The sequence below is a fragment of the Bos javanicus genome, chromosome 8 (genome assembly GCF_032452875.1).
Source record: "Bos javanicus breed banteng chromosome 8, ARS-OSU_banteng_1.0, whole genome shotgun sequence".
In the NCBI taxonomy this organism is placed as follows: Eukaryota; Metazoa; Chordata; class Mammalia; order Artiodactyla; family Bovidae; genus Bos; species Bos javanicus.
The window spans coordinates 29184340-29203168 of NC_083875.1; the positions used below are offsets into that span (position 1 = coordinate 29184340).

General features: G+C 41.2%; 1 protein-coding gene across 8 annotated transcripts in view; it reads right to left on the reverse strand.

Moving 5' to 3' along the window:
• CCDC171 (coiled-coil domain containing 171) overlaps window positions 1-18829 on the reverse strand; it is a 341259-nt gene that overhangs the window by 225130 nt on the left and 97300 nt on the right. For all 8 annotated transcript variants that reach the window (XR_009737984.1, XM_061425240.1, XM_061425244.1 and 5 more), the window contains one exon: window positions 16346-16448. Coding sequence is in view for 7 of the 8 variants with exons in the window: in XM_061425240.1 (XP_061281224.1) it covers window positions 16346-16448 (103 nt within the window). In the remaining variant the exon portion in view is untranslated. The remainder of the gene's footprint in view (window positions 1-16345; window positions 16449-18829) is intronic.

The window sequence follows — 18829 nt, forward strand, 5'->3', positions numbered from 1 at the left end:
CTAAAATGTGATTCAACCTAATAATGCCCTAATCACTGCACTACTGGCACCCCAAACAATAAACTATTAAACTATCCTATCAGTGAAAGGACTAAAAACTCACAGATGAAGAACAGTAATAAATAAATAAATAGAGTAAAATTTTAACAGTAGTCATAAATGGTTTTTCAAACGTCAAAGTGCAAATGAAGAACAGCATGTGTCACAACCATTTATAGTACCATTACTCCAACTCAAAATCTTCTTAGTTCCTCTGTCCTTGTCCCTGTCCACGTATGTCTCTTTACACGGGTGCCATCCTGTACTTTCACATCACTGCTGCCTGTCTCAATCTCTTTCTCACTTTTAAGTAGGTTTCAAGTCTGGGTGCTCAGTCATGTCTGACTCTTTGTGACCCCATGAACTGTAACCTGCCAGGCTCCTCTGTCCATGGGATTCTCCAGGCAAGAACAGTGGAGCAGGTTGCCGTTTTCTTCTCCAAGGTCAAGTCCGGGTTCACTTTGACAAAGCTTTTCCTTGAATTAGTACCCCACAGAACGGAGTGAGATGGAAGGAAAGGGTCCAAACCTTCCATTTAAATGTTCCCTTTTGAACAATCTGAAAAACTAAATATTTTTACATGACTCAAATAAACCACTGTTTTTCAGGATGGTGTTATCTATCATCTCAGTAACCTACAGTTCCACAGAAGAAACAGTAAAAGAAACACAAACTGGAATCAAGATTGCCGGGAGAAATATCAATCACCTCAGATATGCAGATGACACCACCCTTATGGCAGAAAGTGAAGAGGAACTCAAAAGCCTCTTGATGAAAGTGAAAGTGGAGAGTGAAAAAGTTGGCTTAAAGCTCAACATTCAGAAAATGAAGATCATGGCATCCAGTCCCACCACTTCAAGGGAAATAGATGGGGAAACAGTGGAAACAGTGTCAGACTTTATTTTTCTGGGCTCCAAAATCACTACAGATGGTGACTGTAGCCATGAAATTAAAAGACATTTACTCCTTGGAAGGAAAGTTATGACCAACCTAGATAGCGTGTTCAAAAGCAGAGATATTACTTTGCCAACAATAGTTCGTCTAGTCAAGGCTATGGTTTTTCCATTGGTCATGTATGGATGTGAGAGTTGGACTGTGAAGAAGGCTGAGCGCCGAAGAATTGATGCTTTTGAACTGTGGTGTTAGAGAAGACTCTTGAGAGTCCCTTGGACTGCAAGGAGAGCCAACTAGTCCATTCTGAAGGAGATCAGCCCTGGGATTTCTTTGGAAGGAATGATGCTAAAGCTGAAATTCCAGTACTTTGGCCACCTCATGCGAAGTGTTGACTCATTGGAAAAGACTCTGATGCTGGGAGGGATTGGGGGCAGGAGGAGAAGGGGATGACAGAGGATGAGATGACTGGATGGCATCACTGACTCTATGGACGTGAGTCTGAGTGAACTCCGGGAGTTGGTGATGGACAGGGAGGCCTGGCGTGCTGCAATTCACGGGGTCGCAAAGAGTCGGACACAACTGAGCGACTGATCTGATCTGATCTGAGGTGAGTCTATTTCCTCCACCTTGTCAACCATTCTATCTACTTAAGTATCCTACAAGACCTCAATTATTAAGAAATAATGGACAGGACTTCCTAGGTGGCTCAGTGGTAAAGAATCTGCCTGTCAATGCAGGAGACACAAGTTTGATGCCTGATCCAGGAAGATCCCACATACCACGTAACAACTAAGCCTATATACCACAACTATTGAGCCTGTGCCCTAGAGCCTGCAAACCACAACTACTGAGCCCACACACCCTAGAGCCCATGCTCTGCAACAAGAGAAGCCCCTGCAATGAGAAGCCCATGTACCACTCACCAGCAGTGGTGAGAAGAGAGAGCTAGAAAGTAACCTAGGAGTGACCCCTGCTCGCCGCAACTAGAAAACAGCCTGTGCAGCACTGAAGACCCAAGAATGCCAAAAATAAATAAATAAAATTATTTTAAAAACAAGAAATGGACAGAATATAAAATAAAAGACTCTATCTACTATAGAACATGAATAGTCATATTCATCCTCAGAATAGAAAAAAAGAAAACAAAACCCTGTTGTTTAATACTGATTTTTAATCATGTAATAAAACACAGAAAATAACATTAAAATGGGTTTCTCACCTGAGAAAATCTAAATATTTAATACAATTATGACTAAGAAAATCCCTTTTTCATTCTAAAGGCACTGAATATAAACATTTTGTCGGCAGTTATATTTTACAAGCTCAGACTACATTCCATATATTAACTCATCTTATTTACTGAGATCATAAACATCTTCATTATCTTGCAAACATTGGTTCCCATCCTGGAGTTAAAAAAAAAAAATGGCTTATAACTTCCCTCACATACAGACAGTATTATGTAAATCTTACTCACCCACCCACTATGTCCCCAGGAAGAGTTCAAAAAATACCTCCTTTACCAAGGTTTAAGAAATGTGTTGGGGGTGGGGAAGGGGCTGAGCATCCTTGATGAGCTCTGTAGCCTGGTGGGCATCTAGGCGCAGTAGCTGGAGAGCCACGGATAACAGTGGAAAATGATGCCACCAAGCTGGGTTCAGTGAAGATCTTGGAATCTCAAGTGACAAGGTCAAGTGGTGGCCTCAACTTGCAGTGACAAAATGGATATGGTTATCATAACGGGCAGTGGATTTGAAGTAATAAACAAAATGGTTTTACCCACAGAGATCACTAGCTTTGGCTACTGATCACAGTATTCCTGGGACTAAAACAGATAGGTGCTCTATTTGAACGTTACTCGACTTGTATAAGTAAAAAAGTTCTCGTATACAAGGTTATTGTTACCATCTTTCTAAATTCCATATATATGCATTAGTATACTGTATTGGTGTTTTTCTTTCTGGCTTACTTCACTCTGTATAATAGGCTCCAGTTTCATCCACCTCATTAGAACTGACTCAAATGTATTCTTTTTAATGGCTGAGTAATACTCCATTGTGTATGTGTACCACAGCTTTCTTATCCATTCATCTGCTGATGGACATCTAGGACTCTGTGGGAGAGGGAGAGGGTGGGACGACTTGGGAGAATGGCATTGAAACATGTATGATATCATATATGAAACGAATCGCCAGTCCAGGTTCGATGCATGATACTGCATTCCTGGGGCTGGTGCACTGGGACGACCCAGAGGGATGGTACGGGGAGGGAGGAGGGAGGAGGATTCAGGATGGGGAACACGTGTATACCTGTGGTGGATTCATGTTGATATATGGCAAAACCAATACAATATTGTAAAGTTTAAAAATAAAATTAAAAAAATAAATTAATTAAAAAAAAAAGATGAAAAGCCAGAAAAGTTCTGGGTCTGATTACCAGAAGTAGAAGTTAAATCTATACAAAAGACATCTTGGCCCTCAACCAATTCTGACTTGACTTTGTTCACAGACCCAGTGCCAGTAGATCCCCTTTAGGAACCCAAACGATCCTGTGCAAAAAGATCATACTGCAAATCTATCTCCTAGCCTTCCTCCAAGAAACATGCTGGGGAAGGGGAGTTACACATACCTCGGATAACTGGGCATTGGATTGGAACTGACTCTAATTCCTGGAGAGCTAATATGCTACTGTGGTTCACTAGTTAGGAGAGGAGCTTATACAAGAAAGCTTCGGTTAAAGTCTAGCTTCAGTGGGCCCGAGGTGAACCCACACAGTTGTTTTCCCACTTCGGACTGTGTTGTTATCAAAGACAAATGCAGAAACTGGCACAATGCCCATATTAGTTACCTGACCCACGGAATGAGGAGCTAACAGAGGAAAACAGGAAAAAAAGTAAATGGAAGTCACCAAAACTCTGATCTACCCAAATAGTAAATCAAAAGTAAAGCCACATTCCTAGAGAGACTGCAGAGGTTAGTGCCTCTGTGAAAGAATGATAAAGGGTGGTGATTCCAACCACATCAGCATTCAACTCATCTATCTGGCTAGTGCAGAGTACAGATGGGTCTTAAGAAATGACAGTGAATTACTGAAAGCATAATCACACGTGATTCCAATTACAGCTGCAGTTACAGATGTAGTTTCATTGTTGGAGTAAATCAATCCATTTCCTGGAAACTGGAATGAGGCTATTTCTTCTATCCTTTTAATAAAAACCACCAAAACAGTTTCTTTCTGCTTGCAGGACCAGCAATGTACCCTCACGACCCTACCTCAGAACCACATCAACTCTAGCATAATCCAGTGTATAGAAATCTCCATCAGCTCTCCATTCTGGAAGACATCAAGTGTTCCACTTCATTCTCTACCAAGTTGATGATATTATTCTGACGGCTTGAGTTTAAGCAGGCCAAGTTTGGCAGGTCCTTACAGGCGAATGATAGTATAAGCTTTTAGAATTTGGGAAAAAAGCAAGCAATCCTCTACAGATAAGTATTCTCTTGAATATCAGCTTTTGACTCGCTACTGGTCCTTAGCAGACACTGCATTCACACTCCCCAGTTTAGCATGTGACCTGAGTTGCCCACGATGAAATGGTTACTGTCAGATCCACCAACCCCATTAATTTGAGTATTCATGATAGCACTCAAAGGAAGGTGGTATATACAAAACTGCTGCTACTGCTAAGTCGCTTCAGTCATGTCCGACTCTGTGCGACCCCATAGACTGCAGCCCACCAGGCTCCCCTGTCCCTGGGATTCTCCAGGCAAGAACACTGGAGTGAGTTGCCATTTCCTTCTCCAATGCATGAAAGTGAAAAGTGAAAGTGAAGTCGCTCAGTTGTGTCCGACTCTTAGCGACCCCATGGACCACAGCCCACCAGGCTCCTCCGTCCATGGGATTTTCCAGGCAAGAGTACTGGAGTGGGGTGCCATTGCCTTCTCCAATATACAAAACTGGGTTCAAACAAATCCTGCAGGCACAAGCAAGCTGCGTGAATAGGTAATCCAGATTTCCTATTCTTGTTACATTGCTTCTTCTGTCTTAACCTATATCCTGAACCTGTGGACAAGTTCCCGATAACCAGTTGACTAATGTCGGGGGTAGGGGGGCGGGGTGGAGAGAATGGGCTTGTTATATAGATGTTTCTGTATGATATGCTGACATTACTCAAAAGTATTGGACTTCCCTGGTGGTCCAGTGGTTAAGAATCTGCCTGCCAATGCAAGGGACATATCCTCAATCCCTGGTCCAGGAAGATTCCACATGCTGTGAAGCCTATATGCCACAAGTACTGAGTCTGCACTCTAGAGCCCGAGCTCTGCAACAAGAGAAGCCACCATAATACGAAGTCCACACACTGTAACTAAAGAGTAGCCCCCACTAGCTACAACTAGAAAAAGACTTCGTGCAACAATGCAGACTCAGAGTGCAGCCAGAAACTAATTAACTTTAACAAAAAAAAGTAGACAGCTGCATCAAGACAGCCCTATTCAAGGGTGGCCTTGATGGATGGTGATGAAGCAAAAATCCCCCCAGTATGCAAAACTTCAAGTACTGGACTTGACTATCATTTTGTCTGGAATGAGAGATGATCAAAGGCACAAATATACACTAATCTGGAGGTAGTAGCTAGCAGATTGGCTGAATGGTCAGGGACTCCAAAAGATGATAGGAAAACCGGTCCCAAGGTGGTCTGAGCAAGTGTGTGGACAGACCTCTTGAGATGGGCACTATGCCCCGATCAACTGAGGTGGAGGAGGATCTTAATAATCAGGAGAACAAAATGAAGTATTCTGTGGGTGTCAGATCAGATCAGATCAGATCAGTCGCTCAGTCGTGCCCGACTCTTTGCGACCCCATGAATCACAGCACGCCAGGCCTTCCTGTCCATCACCAACTCCCGGAGTTCACTCAGACTCACGTCCATCGAGTCAGTGATGCCATCCAGCCATCTCATCCTCTGTCGTCCCCAATCTTTTCCAATGAGTCAACTCTTTGCATGAGGTGGCCAAAGTACTGGAGTTTCAGCTTTAGCATCATCCTTCCAAAGAAATCCCAGGGCTGATCTCCTTCAGAATGGACTGGTTGTGGGTGTCAGCTAGCATATTTTCCCAGTCACTTTTCTCCCTGCTCATCTTTGTCACCCCTACAACACAGGAGTCACAGCAGCAAGAGTAGAGGGAAGGTATGGGCTTGGCAGCATGGATCTTCACTCACCAAGGCTGTCAGGTTTACAATTCCTGTTAAGTGCCAGCTATATCGATACCAAAGACAAACACTGAATCCATGATATGCCACCACTCCTGACTGGCACCAGCCATCTACCTGATGGCAAGTTGATTATATTAAGTCATTTCCATCATGGAATAAGCAATACTCATTCTTACTAGACATTTACTCTAGAAAGGCATTTTCCTTCCTTGATCACAATATTTCTGCTGAAATTGTCATCCACGAATTTACAAAATGTCTTATTCACCATCATGTTTCCCATAGCATTGCTTCTGACCAAGGAACTCATTTCATAGCAAATTAAGTACTATGGAAATGGGCTCATTTACATAGAACTCACTGGGTTCAATCCTTGGTCAGGGAACTAAGATCATACATGTCACCATGTGTGACATGGTGTGACCAAAAAAGTTATTTAAACAGTTAATGGACAAACAATCCCACTTCCGTATATCCAAAGGAACTGAAAGCAGAGCCTAGCAGAGATATTTCTATACCCATGTTAATAACAGCACTACTCAAAATAGCCAAGAGATGGAAGCAACCCAAAGGTCCATCAACAGATAAATTGATAGATAAAATGTGACAAATACATAACATTGGAGTCTTGTTGTTGTTCAGTCATTAAGCCATGTCCAACTCTTTGTGACATAATGGACTGCAGCATGCCAGACTTCCCTGTCCTTCACTATCTCCCAAAGACTGCTCAAATTCATGCCCACTGAGTCAGTGATACCATCCAGCCATCTCAGCCTCTGTCACCTCTTTCTCCCCCTGCCTTCGATCTTTCTCAGCATCCAGGTCTTCTCCAATGAGTCGGTTCTTCCTATTAGATGGCCAAAGCACTGGAGCTTCTGCTTTGGCATCAGTCCTTCCAATGAATATTCAGGGTTGATTTCCTTTAGGATTGACTGGTCTGATCTCCTTGTAGTCCCAGGGACTCTCAAAAGTCCTCTCTGGTACCATAATTTGAAAGCATCAATTCTTCAGTGCTCAGCCTTCTTTTGGTTCAACTCTCACATGTATACATGACTACTGAGAAAACCATAGCTTTGACTATGGTTGACTGTGGTTTTCTCTATGAACCAAAGCACCTTTGTTGGGAAGGAGATGTCTCCACTTTTTAATACACTGTTTAGGTTTGTCATAGCTTTTCTTCCAAGGAGCAAGTGTCTTAATTTCATGGCCACAGTCACTATCTGCAGTGATTCTGGAGCCCAAGAACATAAAAGCTGTCACTCTTTCCACTTTTTCCCCTTCTATTTGCCATGAAATGATGGGGCTGGATGCCATGATCTTAGTTTTTTGGATGCTGAGTTTCGAGCCAGTTTTTTCATTCTCCTCTTTCACCCTCATCCAGAGGCTCTTTAGTTCCTCTTTGCCTTCTGTCATTGGAGTGGTATCATCTATATATCTGAAGTTGTTTATATTTCTCCTAGCAATCTTGATTCCAGCTTGTGCTTCATCCAGCCCAGCTTTCCCATGATGTACTCTGCACAGAAGTTAAATAAGCAGGGTGACAATATACAGCCTTGTCATACTCCTTTCCCAATTTTGAACCAGACTGCTGGTCCATGTCTGATTCTAAATGTTGCTACTTGATCCACACACAGGTTTCTCAGGAGACAGGTAAGGTGGTCTGGTATTTCCATCTCTTTAAGAATTTTTCATAGTTTGTTGTGATCCAAACAGTCAAAAGCTTTCGAGTAGTCAATGAAGCAGGATATGCTTTTCTGGAATTCCTTTGCTTTCTCTATGATCCAACAAGTGTTGGCAATTTGATCTCTGGTTCCTCTGCCTTTTCTAAACCCAGCATGTACATCTGTAAGTTCTTGGTTCATGTACTACTAAAGCCTAGGTTGAAGGAGTTTGAGCATAACCTTGCTAGCATGTGAAATGAATGCAACTATATGGTAGTTTGTATATTCTCTGGCACTGTCCTTCTTTGGCACTGGAATGAAAACTGACCTTTGCCAATACTGTGGCCACTGCTGAGTTTTCCAAATCTGCTGACAGACTGGGTGCAGCACTTTAACAGCATCATCTTTTAGGATTTTAAATAACTCAGCTGGAATTCCATCACCTCCACTAGCTTTATTTGTACTAATGCTTTCTAAGGCCCCCTTGACTTCACACCGGGATGTCTGGCTCTAGGTAAGTGGCTGCACCATCATGGTTATCCAGGTCATTAAGACCTTCTTTGTATAGTTCTGTGTATTCTTGCCACCTCTGCTTAATCTCTTCTGCTTCTGTTGGACAATGGAGTATTATTCAGCCTTAAAAAGGAATTCCTGTCACATGCCATAATATGGATGAACCTGGAGGATATTTTGCTAAGTAAAATAAGTCAATCATGAAAAGATAATATATGATTTCAATATAAGAGATATCTAAAGTAGTCAAATTCAGAGAAACAGAAAGTAACATGATGGTTATGAGGGACTTGCTGGCCAGAGAAAAGCTGGTAGTTACTTTTATGTGCTTCCCTGGTGGCTCAGTCTGTAAAGAATCTTCCTGCAATGCGGGAGTAGAAGACCTGGGTTTGACCCCTGGGTTGATAAGATCCCCTGGAGGCAGGCATGGCAATCCACTCCAATATTCTTGCCTGAAGAATCCCCATGAACAAAGAAGCATGGCAGCTACAGTCCATGGGGTCACAAAAGAGTCAGACACGACCGAGCAACTAAGCATAGCACAGAAAAATTTTATGTGTAAACTTGACTGGGCTACAGGCCCAGATATTCAGTTAAAAATTGTTTCTGGGTATGTCTATGAGGCTATTTCTGGACGAGACTGACATTTGCATCAGCAGACTGAGTAAAGCGGACTGCCCTCCCCAATGTGGGTGGGCCTCACCCACTCCACTGAAGGCCCAAATAGAACAAAAGGCGAAGTAAGAAAGGATTCTTTCTGTCCACCTGACTACCTTCAAGCTGGAAATCAGTCTTCTCCTGCCTTTGGACTCAGACTCCGACTGGAACTTACACCATCAGGTCTCCTGTTTCTCAGGCCTTCGGAGTCAGACTGGCTCTCCTGGGTCCCCTATTTCTCAGTCACCTTAATTGTGTGATTAGTTAGTGAGCACACTGACTGTTAGAAATGTTGAGCCCTCTTACTGCGGTCGCTCCCTTGGATTTCACAAATCAAAGCTTTGAGCATGATAAAGTAGGACAAGCTTGGTTTGTAAACCTCAGTGAACTGGGAGGTAAGGGGAGTAAGCAAGAAGACACTGGCAAATGACACCAAAGGAGACCTGTGTGCTGCTCTTACAGACATCCTCAGTCTCTCAGTAACCCATGAGCCTCTAATTAAAAGGTGCCAGCCACAAGGTTCCTGAGGACAAGTAAAAGTCTCAAGAAGATACTAGATCTAGGCAATAATCCTTTACAAAGGATGGAAAGGAGAGATGAGAGGAAAGTACCACATGACGTCCTGATTTTCTTAAGAATAGTCCCTGAAGCTGCCCGACTTCTGGGTGATATATACATACCTAAAGGCACCATATGTTCTTGCTATTATTTCCTAGGGCCCTTCAGCCTCTCCTAGTAGAAAGCAAAAGGATACTTCTGGAGTATTACAAATGATTTCCTCAAGGAAGGAAAGGTTGAAGAAGGTTGGAGGGGCTTTTGTCTCAGTCTACACAAAAGTCAAGCCGCCTGAGGAGGATTCAAGAATGAATTAGAACAAAAACTTTCTTTCATGAACCTAATGAAGGAAAAGTCACATTCTAGAGGTGAAACCGTAAAACCATAGTAGGAAGCAACACTTGAGGCAGAAAGACTACATGGGTTCAAAGTCGGAAAGGACTTCTCCCTTATACACACTAAGCATTTCTATCAGAAAAAAAATGAGTTATGAGTAGCTGTTGTATAGCAATTTCAGCAGAAAGTAGAAGGCAGAAATAGGAAATACATGTCCATGATTGATTAAATTGAGGTCATCTTATCTAATAATAGTAAGCAATCAAGGTGGCATTTCCATAAGGCATGAAAGACGGTGACATCATTTCCACTGAAGATAGAAAGTCAGTCTTCTTGGCGACTCTTTATGAACTGCTACCCAAAAAGCTGCTAAAATCTTGAAAGAGATTCCATGACTACCTTTATAACCTCAAAAATTATCATTTAAAATACAATAGTGACCTACTGTTAACTCATTCATGCTTTTATTCATTGAAAAAATATTTGAGTGCTTCCTTTGTGCCAAGTATTGTCTACCTGCTTAAAACTCTTTAGTAAATGAAAGAGACAAAGATCCTTGCCCTCATGGAGCTTGGATATTGAGATGGTTGATTTTATTGCCAACTTGACCGGGCTAAAGGATGTCCAGAAAACCAGTAAATCACTTTTGGATGTGTCCATGAGAGTGTTTCTGGGACATATTAGCATTTGAATCAGTAGACTAAGTAAAGAAGATGTGCCCTCACCAACGTGGGTAGGGGAGGCAATATCCAATCTGTTGACTTCCCTTACCTATCCCCCACTCTTAGCCCTCTCCTCCTCCAATCCCAAAGAACAAAAGGAAAGAAAGGAAAATTCTCTTTTTTCCTAAACTGAGACTTCCATCTTTTCCTGCCCTCAGACATCCTACTCCTGGTTCCTGGACCCCCAGGAACCCCCAGTTTCTCAGGCCTTCAGACTCACATTGAATTATATTACTGCCTTTCCTGGTCCTTCAGCTTGCAGAGGAAAGATCACAAGATTTCCTAGCCTCTATAACCATGTGTGCAAACTCCAGTATCTCGACTCTTGTGTGTATCTATATAATCTTATTGGTTCTATTTTTCCAGAGAACCTTGACAATACAGATATAATAAAAAATGTACCACATAGTCTGGCAGAAATGCTTAACAGTAATAAGTGCCATGGGGAAAAAAGGGAGAGAGGTAGGGAGGAACAAATTATTTAGTCATCTTTGTGTAGCTGAACCCAGGGTTGACACAGTAGGCAATCATAATTGTTCAGGCTCTTCCACAAAATGTTGACCAATAAAGTTTATTAATAATATCCCTCTTGGTTAAGTGGCAAAATTCCAACTTGAGCTGGTATGGACAGAAAGAGAGTCCATTATGGTTATAGAGGGCTATTTGATGGAAGCCAAGAGCAAGAATAAAATCAAGTTCAAAGCAGGTATGTAAATAGTCAAGTATCAAAGGGAAGAACTGGCATAGTCAGAAGAGTTCACTGGGAAAAAAATTTAACGAAGATTTTACAGAAATGTAAGCAGGTTAAGAGAACAAAAAGGATATGATGTGATACCACAAACCAGCAAGAAGGAAGTTCCGTTCAGTTCAGTTCAGTCGCTCAGTCGTGTCCGACTCTTTGCGACCCCATGAATTGTAGCACGCCAGGCCTCCCTGTCCATCACCAACTCCCAGAGTTCACCCAAACTCATGTCCATCGAGTCAGTGATGCCATCCAGCCATCTCATCCTCTGTTGTCCCCTTCTCCTCCTGCCCCCAATCCCTCCCAGAATCAGAGTCTTTTCTAATGAGTCAACTCTTTGCACAAAGTGGCCAAAGTATTGGAGTTTCAGCTTTAGCATCAGTCCTTCCAAAGAACACCCAAACAGGAGATGGCAAGAGTGAACATCGACATTCTAGGAACCAGCAAACTAAAATGGACTGGAATGGGTGAATTTAACTCACATGACCATTATATCTACTACTGCGGGCAGGAATCCCTCAGAACAAATGGAGTAGCCATCATGGTCAACGAAAGAGTCTGAAATGCAGTACTTGGATGCAATCTCAAAAATGACAGAATGATCTCTGTTCATTTCCAAGTCAAACCATTCAATATCACAGTAATCCAAGTCTATGCCCCAAACAGTAATGCTGAAGAGGCTGAAGTTGAACAGTTCTATGAAGACCTACAAGACCTTTTAGAACTAACACCCAAAAAAGATGTCCTTTTCATTATAGGGGACTGGAATGCAAAAGTAGGAAGTCAAGAAACACCTGAGGTAACAGGTAAATTCAGAGAAGGCAATGGCACCCCACTCCAGTACTCTTGCCTGGGAAATCCCATGGACAGAGGAGCCTGGTGGGCTGCAGTCCATGGGGTCGCTGAGAGTGGGACACGACTGAGCGACTTCATTTTCACTTTTCCCTTTCATGCATTGGAGAAGGAAATGGCAACCCACTCTAGTGTTCTTGCCTGGAGAATCCCAGGGACGGGGAGCCTGGTGGGCTGCCGTCTGTGGGGTCGCACAGAGTCGGACACGACTGAAGTGACATAGCAGCAGCAGCAGCAACAGGTAAATTTGGCCTTGGAATATGGAATGAAGCAGGGCAAAGGCTAATAGAGTTTTGCAAAGAGAACGCACTGGTCATAGCAAACACCCTCTTCCAACAACACAAGAGAAGACTTTACACATGGACATCACCAGATGGTCAACACCAAAATCAGACTGATTATATTCTTTGCAGCCAAAGATGGAGAAGCTCTATACAGTCAGCAAAAACAAGACCGGGAGCTGACTGTGGCTCAGATCATGAACTCCTTATTGCCAAATTCAGACTTAAACTGAAGAAAGTAGGGAAAACCACTAGACCATTCAGGTATGACCTAAATCAAATTCCTTATGATTATACAGTGGAAATGAGAAATAGATTTAAGGGACTAAGTCTGATAGATAGAGTGCCTGATGAACCATGGACGGAGGTTCATGACACTATACAGAAGACAGGGATCAAGCTCATCCCCATGGAAAAGAAATGCAAAAAAACAAATGGCTGTCTGAGGAGGCCTTACAAATAGCTGTGAAAAGAAGAGAAGCAAAGAGAAAAGGAAAGATATAAGCATCTGAATGCAGAGTTCCAAAGAATAGCAAGGAGAGATAAGAAAGCCTTCCTCAGTGATCAGTACAAAGAAATAAAGGAAAACAACAGAATGGGAAAAACTAGAGATCTCTTTAAGAAAATTAGAGATACCAAGGGAACATTTCATGCAAAGATGGGCTTGATAAAGGACAGAAATGCTATGGACCTAACAGAAGCAGAAGATATTAAGAAGAGGTGGTAAGAATACACAGAAGAACTGTACAAAAAAGAGCTTCATGACCAAGATAATCACGACGGTGTGATCACTGACCTAGAGCCAGACATCCTGGAATGTGAAGTCAAGTGGGCCTTAGAAAGCATCACTACAAACAAAGCTAGTGGAGGTGATGGAATTCCAGTTGAGCTATTTCAAATCCTGGAAGATGATGCTGTGAAAGTGCTGCACTCAATATGCCAGCAAATTTGGAAAACTCAGCAGTGGCCACAGGACTGGAAAAGGTCAGTTTTCATTCCAATCCCAAAGAAAGGCAATGCCAAAGAATGCTCAAACTACCGCACAATTGCACTCATCTCACACGCTAGTAAAGTAATGCTCAAAATTCTCCAAGCCAGGCTTCAGCAATACGTGAACCGTGAACTTTCAGATGTTCAAGCTGGTTTTAGAAAAGGCAGAGGAACCAGAGATCAAACATCTGCTGGATCATGGAAAAAGGAAGAGAGTTCCATAAAAACATCTATTTCTGCTTTATTGACTATGCCAAAGTCTTTGACTGTGTGGATCACAATAAACTGTGGAAAATTCTGAAAGAGATGGGAATACCAGACCACCTGACCTGCCTCTTGAGAAATCTGTATGCAGATTCAGGAAGCAACAGGTAGAACTGGACTTGGAACAACAGACTGGTTCCAAATAGGAAAAGGAGTTCGTCAAGGCTGTATATTGTCACCCTGCTTATTTAACTTATATGCAGAGTACATCATGAGAAACGCTGGACTGGAAGAAGCACAAGCTGGAATCAAGATTGCCGGGACAAATATCAATAACTTCAGATATGCAGATGACACCACCCTTATGGCAGAAAGTGAAGAGGAACTAAAAAGCCTCTTGATGAAAGTGAAAGAGGAGAGTGAAAAAGTTGGCTTAAATCCCAACATTCAGAAAATGAAGATCATGGCATCTGGTTCCATCACTTCATGGATAATGGATGGGGAAACAGTGGAAACAGTGTCAGACTTTATTTTTGGGGGCTCCAAAATCACTGGAGATGGTGACTGCAGCCATGATTAAAAGACGCTTACTCCTTGGAAGGCAAGTTATGACCAACCTAGATAGCATATTCAAAAGCAGAGACATTACTTTGCCAACAAAGGTCCGTCTAGTCAAGGCTATGGTTTTTCCAGTGGTCATGTATGGATGTGAGAGTTGGACTGTGAAGAAAGCTGAGCGCCCAAGAATTGATGCTTTTGAATTGTGGTGTTGGAGAAGACTGTTGAGAGTCCCTTGGACTGCAAGGAGATCCAACCAGTCCATCCTAAAGACTGGAAAAGCAATACTAATACCAAGAGACGCCTACAGGGTCAAGTGGAGGTAAGCTATCATCATAGACAAACACAAACCACAGCTGTGGGAGAGAACCCGCTTGACAGGAGCCATAGCCACCAAAAATGAAACCACTGCCAGAAACACACTGGAGGGAGTGGGGGAAATAAACACCATGACATTCTCTGCTTTCCCTTCTTCCTCCACCCTCTTAATCTCCTGCTGGTGCATCGACAATCTAAATCCAACCCCCAAGCCAGAGGGCAAAGGAGCCCCGATCATGCAGTCCACAGAGGTCAGCCTCCAGAATGCAAAACAGAGACCAGAGGAGAATGAATAACCAGCACAATATGGAAAAAAAGACCACTATAACAGAACAGAAATCACAAATTCAGCACACAATCCCTTTCCCAGGAACAAGAAGTTAAAAAAGATGGTCACTGAAAGATGAGAATAAAAAGAAAAACTTTATTAGAAGACAATTCTTTTTCTATAGGTTTAGTAATAACTTATGAGTTTCTTTGTTATCAACTATTTAACTTTAAACCTCAAAGGAGACATGACCTCATTATTCTTAGGTTTTCTAATTCAACTCTGCACATTGAAGCATTAAGATATGATAATAATTTTACAATCTTAAAGATCCTTAAAACCATTAAGCAATGACACATATGAATAATAAAACACTATCACTGAAAAAGAAAATTTTATTCCTCAAAGCTTTAGCAAATACAATTGAAAAGTGGATTTTTTTAATGTCACTTTTATACACCTTGATTTTACAGTGACAAACAATGAAATACTAATGCTTTTGGAAAAAGTTTAAATAAAAACAAAGAAAGTTAAAAATAGATAACAGCAAATCTCACTCAATTTCTAATGGCTCACCAGCAGAAATCTGCAGATTCATAATGTGAAATGGGCCTTGATCATATTTTTCTGCTTTTATAAGGACAACAAACTTTTCTGAATTTAAGGGTTTCCTAAAGAACTTATTTGTCAAATATGCTTGATTCCTTTAGAACAGTCTTGAAGCTATTTTAAGGTGTAAGGAATTGAATTTTACATGCTTTTTTGAAAAATATAGTTGAGTCAGAAAGCAACTAAATAATTTGAGGCTGACAGTATGCCAAAAGAAAACTGAGGTAGAGAAGTGAAAATACGTAAGTCAAAGCCACTATAGTACACATAAGGGCACACACACACACAAATTAAGGAAGCAGAAATCATGGAATGGAGAGCATTCATTAGCAACTAATGCTTTTCGCTTGATACCAAAATATGCCTACCCGATATACAATCTTTATAGTTCTCTATCATATTAAGTGGGCTAATACTAAAACCAAAGCGTTTTACCAAAGCACTCTATCTGGAGAGTATGTGCACTGTGGTAGGAAATGAAGGAGAAAACCAGACTGGAGAGCAGCGGTGAAGAATATGCACTGTTACAGCCTGTGTCCTACATAACCTTTTGAATACATGACCTTTAAGTTGCTGAAGGTTGCCTCAGAATTTGGCTCGGTTTGATGGAAACATCTGTTCCCCTTGCAGGTATACTGTATGGACTTTCTTCTCAGTTGGATTCAGAACACAGCAAGTGAGCCCTTGTCTGTCCAATCACACAGACACCAACACTTGTAAATCAAGTTCAGGTAGGACAGCAGCAGGTCCACAGTCCGTCACCCTTTCACAGCCAGCTAGGCCAACTGACCGCTGTGAGCACTGCTCTTATCATGTCATCAAATCAAAACACGTTGAGATGAGGGACTGTAAGAGGCATCTGCAGAATTCCCAAAATGTAGGGACTTTGGAACATTGACAGATGCATCTGTCATTTTATACCTTCAACTAACCTGATGTCCACTGGCCCGACACAGAAAAGCTGTCCAGGATCGATTCCAATTCTTTCACGTTATTTTCACATGTCTCCACTAGAAAAGCCTGGTGCTTCTTAGCCTTTTAATTAAGAAAAAAAATTACACATAATAAGGTCACGCATTATAAGAGTTGCAGATTTTTTGTGTGAATACATAAAGCACAATTAAGTATAAATGAGCTAATAATTACTCCATTCAAATCTATTATTAATAAACCTCTATCTTAACCATTTCTTTTACTTGGCCTAATGCAACAATGTGTAAGGTCTCAATAACAACTGACTGAGGCCTCAGTGCCTGGCACTATTCTCAGTACTCTAACATAGCAATTCTTTCTATCATCACAACAAATCTATGAGGGAAGGGCCATCATTATCTCATTTTACAGATAAGGAAATGGAGACACAGAGAAATTGAGGAAAATTTTAAAAGATTATACTGCAGTCATGTAGCAAATTGCCAGATAGTGGTCAAAAGTGAATGCAGTATGACAAATTAGAAGGAACTGTAGCAGACTACTCAAGAGCTGATGGCAGCTTAGATTAGGGTCTTGGCAGAGAAAAGGGTGTGTGGGAGTAGAAGCACTGAAGGATGTTGAAGGGGTGCATACTTAGAAGATAGAATGGCCAACCTTGGTAACACTGCATTGGGTTAGATTACATTGACTGGATTGGGTTGGATTCGATTGGACTGGATGAGGAAATGCTCAGATAAAATGAGAAGTCAAGACTGATCCCAAGGTTTCAGACTAGAACTGGGTGGACTTCAGCAGCTGAGTAAGAACCATGGAAGTAGAGGTGGTCTTATTTTGGCTGTTTCTGCTTATTTACTTGTTTGTTTCTGGTGGGTAATGTTAATCATAAATTCTGTTTAGATCATATTCCAGTAAAGCACTTTTAAAAGACTCCCAGCACCAGTAGACTACGTGGCAAATAACTGACCCTAAATATATTTGAATTAAAAAATAATAAATAAAGTAAAAACTATGAGAGGCAGCTGGATGCAATGGTATAAAGCTCAGAAGAGAAGTCAAACATAGGCTTGAGAATCATCTAGGGATGTGAAGCTTGCCGTGAGAGTGTCTGACAGGACGCGAAAAGAGTCTAGGATAAAGCCTAAGGAACTCAGGAATTTAATACTTGGAAAAGAAAAAGACAGCAAAAAAGACTGGAAAAAGAGGAAGAGAAACAGAAGAAGATAAAGTCATGAAAACCAAAATAAAAGAACATTTCAAGGATAGAGATATGTCCAATGTCACAGAATATTCAAGAAAAACGGAGACTAACATGTTCCATGTTCACCGGACATGAAAGACATTGGTGTCTGTGATGAAGTCTGCTGTAACTCATATTAGAACAGGTCAAAAAGGAATAAGCCTGCAATTTTTTTTGTCTTAGTGACATATAAGAAATAGAAACAGGAAGTTTAGACAAAACACTTTTGGTAACAAGAGAAGGGGAGATAAAGAAAAAGGGCAGTATTGGAAACAAGAGTGGGATTGGATAAGAGTTTGGATTTTTTTTAATAAGTGAGAAAAAGCATTTTTAAAATCTGATGATACAGAGGCAACAGTGAGGAATGCTTACAGCAACAGAAGAAATGGGAGAATAGATATTATAGGACAATATTCATCATTAAAATACACAAAACTAACAATCCTTTCTTTGGACATCAGTTCAATTATCACTTTTTTGGAAAAGCTATCTTTTACTCCTTGACTATGTCAATTAACCCTACTAGATTCTTCTCAGCACTTATCAGAGTTATGATTCCACATTTATTTGAGAGGTCTTCTGCTAATGTCTATCTCATTGAAAACAAGCTCCATGAAAGTAGGAAATATGGTCTTTTATTTTTTGCCCTTATCAATGCATCCCACAGACCCAGACAATACTGAGTATATACAATAAGAGTTAAATATCATATTTAACATGCTAAAACATGCTATCAACAGAAGATTGTTAAATCAATTAGGGTTCATCAACAAAGACTTCAAATAAAAAAAGTTCTATTACACTAATATACTAAAATGGAAGATCTCTAAGCAATACTGTTGAGTTAAAAACAAAAGAGGAGGTGGAAAATGTATGTTCTACAATAAAATGGAAACAGTGGAAATAAAGTGGAAACAGTGGCTGACTTTATTTTTGGGGGCTCCAAAATCACTGTAGATGGTGACTGCAGCCATGAAATTAAAAGACGCTTACTCCTTGGAAGGAAAGTTATGACCAACTTAGATAGCATATTGAAAAGCAGAGACATGACTTTGCCAACAAAGGTCTGTCTAGTCAAGGCTATGGTTTTTCCAGTGGTCATGTATGAATGTGAGAGTTGGACTATAAAGAAAGCTGAGCACTGAAGAATTGATGCTTTTGAAGTGTGGTGTTGGAGAAGACTCTTGAGAGTCCCTTGGACTGCAAGGAGATCCAACCAGTCCATCCTAAAGGAGATCAGTCCTGG